This window comes from Chelon labrosus (assembly GCF_963514085.1).
Source record: "Chelon labrosus genome assembly, chromosome: 2".
NCBI lineage: Eukaryota > Metazoa > Chordata > Actinopteri > Mugiliformes > Mugilidae > Chelon > Chelon labrosus.
This window is the reverse complement of record NC_140338.1, coordinates 16,934,134-16,941,543: the sequence shown is the minus strand read 5'-3', so window position 1 is coordinate 16,941,543 and position 7,410 is coordinate 16,934,134. Positions and strand designations below refer to the sequence as shown.

The 7,410-nt window shown below is 41.5% G+C and overlaps 1 protein-coding gene across 1 annotated transcript; it reads left to right on the top strand.

Annotated features, from left to right (window-relative positions):
* On the top strand, nucleotides 1–7,410 carry LOC311494513 (uncharacterized protein; the record flags this gene model as incomplete). Its single annotated transcript, XM_084553591.1, has 5 exons — nucleotides 1–468; nucleotides 6,593–6,675; nucleotides 6,908–6,995; nucleotides 7,196–7,240; nucleotides 7,393–7,410. Exons 1-5 carry the CDS (start codon nucleotides 400–402, stop codon nucleotides 7,408–7,410), a joined length of 303 nt encoding a protein of 100 aa, XP_084409717.1. The 5' UTR covers nucleotides 1–399.

The following is a 7,410-nucleotide window of genomic DNA, read 5'->3' as shown; positions in this document are numbered from 1 at the left end:
AAATATTCTCAGTGCTTTAGTGGTGTGCCTGGATCTTCCCCACAAAAAGCAGCAGCTAATGAATTCAACACAAACCATCTGCCCCATTAGGAAAAACGGGGAACTGTTGAACTGTTGCGCTAGTTATTTGTGATATTAAAAGAACAGCGGCTTCCCTCTGACTGGTGTGCAATAAAGTGACGAATCAGAGGAGGAGTGAACTTGTTCTCCAACATGACGAGAGCAGGGCGTGTGTCAAGTCGGGCTGCGCAAAATCTCAACAGGACTCACGCTCTCCGCAAGTGCTAAAAATACTGGACACAGACCAATGAGACAAACGAGCTTTATCGCAACAAATGACATGCAAAAATGTGATCTTGGCCTGCTGCTCCGCTGGGTAGCAGAGAAACGGCTGCGCAGATGAGAGACTTCGTGAAGGCGCTCCCGGTGATCCTCTTTCAACTCACGTGTCCCGGAGATCAGCGAGCGGTAAGCTGCTTTTCGCTGCGTGTGGTGGAAGTGTTAACAACTTGATGCCTTATTACAGCTCACGTTTGGAGTTGTGGCCGGATTACAGTGGGCCCTATCAATCGGGAAAGAGAAAGGAAATCAGTAGTGCGTAAATGCCAGAGGTGTGTCAACTCGGTGATCCACGTGGGTGCACGGGAGACAGCTGTCGGTGAACTGTGTGCCATTATTGTGATTTGGTTTAAAACAAATAACGCTCACACTGTCACTGGTTTAGTTTCACTTTCACTTAGCGCACAGGACGTGATCAAGTTCAATAGGCCCCTCCTTCTGAGAGTCTGTGACTCCGGAGAGATGTTTATGTAAAGTCGACAAACATCTGGAAAACAATCCACGTCGGACTTTTACTTCATGTTTTAGTCGTTTAATCGACGCGTGCGCCTTTCTTGGTCGCGGTGTAAAGTTAAGTTTGAAGAATGCAAGCATTAGATTAACATTCAAAATCGTCACAGTAATGTAATATATATTGTTTTGTATGATGAAATGATTATTCAGATGTAATTTGTCTGCTTTTTGGAAGCTGGTGTTTCATTCCAAAATAGTAGTATAATTTGCAAGTTGTGCAGAGGAACTCTAAAGTAAAGATATGTTAACATGCAGACATAGTTTTGATTTGCATTATTGATAACACACTGTATTACTGAATACTATTACTTTATGTGTAAATGTAGGTAGTAAGTAAATAAAATGCAAAGTAAAGCTGACTAAGGACTTTTTAATGGAGTAGCAAATTAAAGCAACATTAAATGAAAATGCTTGAGCACAGCATGTACTTCAAAAATGTATGTAATTACATTCACCACAAATTTTTTCATTATCATTACTGCCGTTACATAAACTGTGATCCTGTATGTTTGAGACAATTCTGGCATGAAATGAACATCCAAGTTTTGCCTTAAAACTTCGACAGGTGAGCACAAGACCGAGTGAGCACATGGAAACCTTCCACCTTCAGCAGAGGAACGAGAACCTTAAAGTGTGTCATTAGAGTGCACATACCGTACACAGTCTGTCTGCACAGAATATACGTGAATCAAAAGCAGGTTTCACATGTGCTCGTGACACCTGAGCTGGATACATCAGAAAAAACAAACAAACAAACAAAAAAAAACAATCTGTCTGTCAGATGTGCACAGCAACTATCGGTTGACTAGTAATTAAATCAAAGTCGGAGCTCAACAACAACCAGTTGAAATAATCAAGCAAAGTCTAAACAGGTTACTGTCATGAGTTTAGCAGTTCTTGTAGTGGATTCTGGCTTTTGATACTCAAAGGATAAATGCTCCTCATTGACTGGTTAATTGATCGTTTGCTCATTTTTTAATGATAGTAATTACTCAACAACTGTTGAAAGTTTCCTCCAGGGCCATGGAGCTACATGAACACTAGGTACAATACATGGGACTGAGCATAAAGTGTGTGCGTGCAAGCCTATGCAGACAGTACAAAACCGTGCCGACAGTGCAAAGATTAGAGACAGTGCAAAGACAAACTGTACAATACAGAGAGTATAAAACACTTGGGAGACAATGCACTTATATATAGACACAACACAACAATAGAGAGCAGCGCAGAACAATAAGCAGACTAACAGAATTATGGTGGTTGGAAGCATTTGACTGATTAGCAGCATAGTGGGTGCAAAAGATGAGTGCAAAGGGCTGAATATAGGACATGGTAATACTGTTACTGTGAGTGAGTGTGTGGGTCTGTCTTGTGTATGCAGTATCAGTGAGTTCTGGAGGGCAGGTCTGAATTATTTCACTACAAAGATTAATAATTGTTTACGTGTATTAAATGCTTTTTAGATGCTGTCATAAAGGATTTAGACAGTTTGTTTACTATGATCTTAGGATTATTATTACAGACGTTTAGTGTGACTTTTTATCTTTTCCCTCTGCCACATTCTCACTGAACATTACGTGACAGTCTGATTGAGTCTTTTTATTAAATTCTGAGTCAATGTAACGTCGATTACTCATATTTTTGCTTGTCTATTCACGTTTATTACAAAATTCCTGAACATATGTTATGCCTCAGCGAGTGCGTGTTTAAGGCCATCCTTTTCCCACACATGAGCCCCGTAGATGCACTCGCCTGCAGTTAATGTATGTGTGTCATTAATCCAACGATTTCCTTCCTCTTCCTCTCAAAATATTACTCTTGGAACGCTTTCATAAGGTTCATGGGACCGTGGGGTAATTTTCTTAATGCTACAAAAAAATGAAACATGAGATTTTTTATTTTTTACTTTTGCTTTCTGCATCAGTTCCCTTTGTCTTCACTGACATCTTCAACATCTCCCTGAGCAGCACGTTCCAACATGCCTAAAGACCACTTGCCAAAGAAATGTGCAGTTTCCTGCCTCAATGACTCCCGACCCGTCCCACTCACACCCATCGCTATAAAGTGCTTCGAGATGCTCGTCATGGGACACATAAAGTGCCAACTACCTCCCTCACTGGACCCTATGCAAGTTGCGTATCGTCCCAAAAGCACCACCGACGATGCCATCACAGCGCCCCTCAACCTGGCCCTCACCCACCTGGACAAGAAGGGCACATATGTATGAATGCTGCTCATAGACTCCAGCTCAGCATTCAACACCACCATTCTTTAGCACCTAATTGAAAAGCAGAGCTGCTGGGCATGAACACGCTCCTCCGTAACTAGATCCTGAACTTCCTGACTGGGAGACTTCAGTCAGTCCTAATTGGGAACAGCATCTCCTCAGGGATACGTGCTCAGTCCTCTGCTGTTCACCAAGTTGACTCATGGCTCACAGGTCGAATCACATCGTCAAGCTCGCCGAAAACACGACCGTGGTGACTCTAAGCAGCAGGAATGATGAGTCAGCACACAGAGAGGAGTGCAACATCTTACAGCCTGGTGTAGAGCCAACAGCATGTCTCTGAACGCTGACAAAACCCACGGAGATGGTTGTTGTCTTCAGGAGAGCCTGGTTACCTGGTGACTCAACACTAGCTCCTTCACCAAGAAAGCCCAGCAGCGCCCCTACTTTCTGAGGAAGCTGAGAAGAGCAAATCTTCCACCCCCCACCCTGACCAGATTTTACAGAAGGACCATAGAGAGCATCCTGAGCAGTTGCATCACTGTCTGGTTTGGGAACTGCACCATCTCGAATCGCAAGACACTGCAGTGGATAGTGAGGATAGCTGAGATGATCATTGGAGTCTCCCTACCCTCCATCACCAACATTTGCACCACACGCTGCATCCGCAAAGTCAGGAGAATCGTGATTGACAGCCGAGTGCACCTACAGGGATCATGTGTGGGAAAGGAGGGCCTTAAACACACACGTCAGTCAATCAGTCAATCAATCTTCATTATAAATCACTTTAAAAATGGGACAAAGTTTAGAAACAAGATTAAAATCATAAAACAAACGATAAAAACGATAAGAACAGATCTCAAACTGAGTTGAAAGCCAAAGAGGGAAAAAAAAGTGTTTTAAGAGAGGATTTAAAAAAAAAAAAAAAGACGTGAGTCGGCCTGCTTGAAGTGCAAAGGCAGGTTGTTTCAAAGTTTGGGGGCCGCGACTGAAAAGGCTCCACTTCCTCTTTGTTTTAGGGACAACCAACAACGACTCAACTGCTGACCTGAGAGATAGCGCGAGGGAGCGTATGGCTGGAGCGTATGGCTGGGCCGAGGCCACGACCACATTTAAAAACATTTAATAAAGATGTCTGTGAAGGTTCTCAGTCATCCAGGTCATGGTATATCCAACAAAGGTTCAAAAAAGGCAGCTCTACAAGTCCAGTTGCCTTTTTTGAACCTTTGTTGGATATTTAATAAAGAATTTTAAAATGAATCCGGAAACGAACCAGGGGCCAAGGAACTGCAGCTAAAATTGGGGTAATGGAGCAGAGTGAAGCACAACATTTGTTCAGTCTTGTGGGTATTCTGTAATAAACATGAATAACCAAGCAAAAATCATTCAGAAATGAAGTGAGTTATAGTAAAAATATAACAATAATCGTCGTCAAACTGACTCAGAATCTAATAATCAGACTGTCATGTAATGTTGAGAATGTGGCGGTAGGAAAAGATAAAATGTCACACTTAACGTCTGTAATAATAATCCAAAGATCATAGTAAACAAACTGTCTAAATCTTTTACGAAGCACAAGCAGAGAATCATGAGTCTTTATTGTCATTAGGAGAACATAACGAAATTTTCCAGAGACTCCCGGCTCAAGAGGCATACATATAAATAACGTAACATTTAAATAAAGCACTTGTGAAAAATATAAAACCTTTAAAAAAAAAAAGAAAAAGAGGAAGAACGTAAATAAAGTGCAGCTTAGTGCATCTATGAGATGTTATGAGGGTTCTGTAGGGGAATGGGATGTGGGCGTTTCGCTACAGGGTGTGATTGCTTTCACAGCTCTGGGGAAGAAGCTGTCCCTGAGTCTATTGGTGCGTGTTTTCATGTTCCTGTACTGCTTTCGTGACGGGAGTGGAACAAACAGTGTGTTGAAAATGGAATCCCGATGACTTGGACCAGGGTGGTTTGAGTGTTTTGCCTTGTTGCAGAGTGAGGTCAGAGGAGACTGTCAAGACTGATTAGAGCAGACAGAAGGACTACTCTCAGATAAACACTCGTTACAAATGTAGTAAGCAGAGGCAGTGCTCAGACTCAACACATCCTAAAACCTAAACCTGCACAGCTGCAAACTAGTGTGAATTTGGGTGAGTGACTAGAGTCATCTGGTATCTATAAAGAAACTGTTGCGAAACTGGGTCTGTCCAGAAGAAAACAATACACTCGTTTGTTTGACATGTTTGCTTTTGTGCACCAGCAACTACAGCGCAAGGTAAGGATAACGCTGGTTACATCTAGGAGCAATTAATGGAAAATGAGTACTCCGAAAGTCAGGTTCATTTAGCCAATGAAAATGGAGCGTATGTTACATTAAAGTAGTTCCTCTTGACGAAAGGAAAAATTGAGAATACTGTAAGTCTGGTAAGGGATAATGCCCAACACTGCCTCACCACAAACCACTTTAAGGGAAAATGATCATTATATTTCCTGTGAGGTTTCCAGGATAACGGAGTTCAGATGCAACTCAGTGAGTCGTTTTTAATCATTATTTTGGTCACCAAAACAAACACATTCTGTTGACCATTGACTCATGGAGGCTCCTGCTCCCCGCAAAGAATGGAAACAATCGACTGACATGCTAATAGATGTTACCTCCAAAACGTCACTATTGTCTGAAGTGGATATGCAGTGAAGTGGCAGAGGCTCAGGACACATTCATATTAGTTGGTAATGCTGCACTGATGTGGTCTTCCCTTTGGATGAGCTTTAGCTGGGACTGCTGCCTACATCCGATCCCACCAGGAACATACTTTATTCAACTAGTAATCTGTGATCTAAATTTTCCATCGTGTTTTAGAGATACTAACGAATCAGAACTCATTCCACTTGCTTGTGCAGAGATGGTGACGCACGGCTCTCTCGACGCTCGACTCGTGGAGCACTCTCCATCGAGAGAGAAGTCTGTCGGCGGCAGTTCTCTGTGTCCGAATGCGAGCTTGAAAAGCAGTGAGACTCAAGTCGCCATGACATAAATCTACATGATCGTGCGCAGCTGGAACGGATTGGGGGATATTATTTAGTGAAGAAGAAAGGTTTGGATTGCCTTGGCCTGAAAGAGGCACTTAGACAAAAACACAGAGGGAGTTAGATGAAAATGTTTAGTGATAAAATGAGGATTGAGGGCACGGTATAGATGGGATTGTGTAGCTTGCATCTTACATGTTAATGACAAAATTTTTAATTCTCATGGAGAAAATTGAGGTAAATGAAGTTACCATATACGGCCTCTTCACTGATTGGCTGGTTGAAAACCACATACTTCAAAACCTCATTGAGAGGCACAGGGAGGCAATATAAAATGTGTGCAGAAGTTACAGTATGTGGTTCCTCGCCCCTTAAAGGGTAAATAAAGTAGCATTAAGGTGGAGCTGAGCTTGTTAACCAGCCTCCTCTCTCAACAGTATTGACTCAGTCACAGTAAAAGATGATCTGCTAACATTTACCTTTTATCATTTCCAGAAAGGCGCCCAGTTCCAGTCGACTCGTAGGCTGTGCCGAGAGAGCCACAAAACACAGGTGTGGCTTTGTTTCTTAGTTCTGAGGTAGGCATACGGTGTGTGACTTGTTTAACATGTAATATTGTTTGTTGTACTAGAAAAATAATAAAAAAAATTCTATTATCAGTAACGCAGCTGGAAGACCTTATATTGTCTTTATGCAAAATGCAGCTCATCGCTTAGTATTTATGTATGCATCAGTAGTTTTTACCTGTCCTCTGTTGAAATGTGTGCACTCTCATTAATATATAACTACTGTGTCATCATTCTCTTAAAGCCTGTGGAGTGCATCTACATGCGCGACGTCTGTGTTTCAGATGAAAGAAATACAACAGTGTTTGAAAAATGTGGAAAAAGCCATTAAGGTGAGACAAGGTATTACATAAAATGACATTTTGGTTCTGTTTACCCTTTCAGCTTTACTCATAAAAATGTTTGCCTTATACTGGATACTGGAACCATGTTTTTGTTCCCTCCTTACACAATGGATAAGTTATGCTTTCTATATTTAAAACCCTAATGGGTCTCTTTCTTTAAGGAGTTAATTTTTTTGTCTTTTTTTCAGACATCTGATGCTTTGCTGTATTGTCCGTCAATGGATGAGATTAAAGTAAGTTCTAAAAGTACAGTTTCAGAGTTGGCACAAGTTAAAAAAAGAGACCTGCAACGATTTATTTGTTTAAATTTATTGATCATTTTCTGAGGAGCAGATTAATCCTTTGGTAGAGTTACAACCAGCATTAAACTTTCAGACTCTTTTAGCATGACAGCTACGAATGA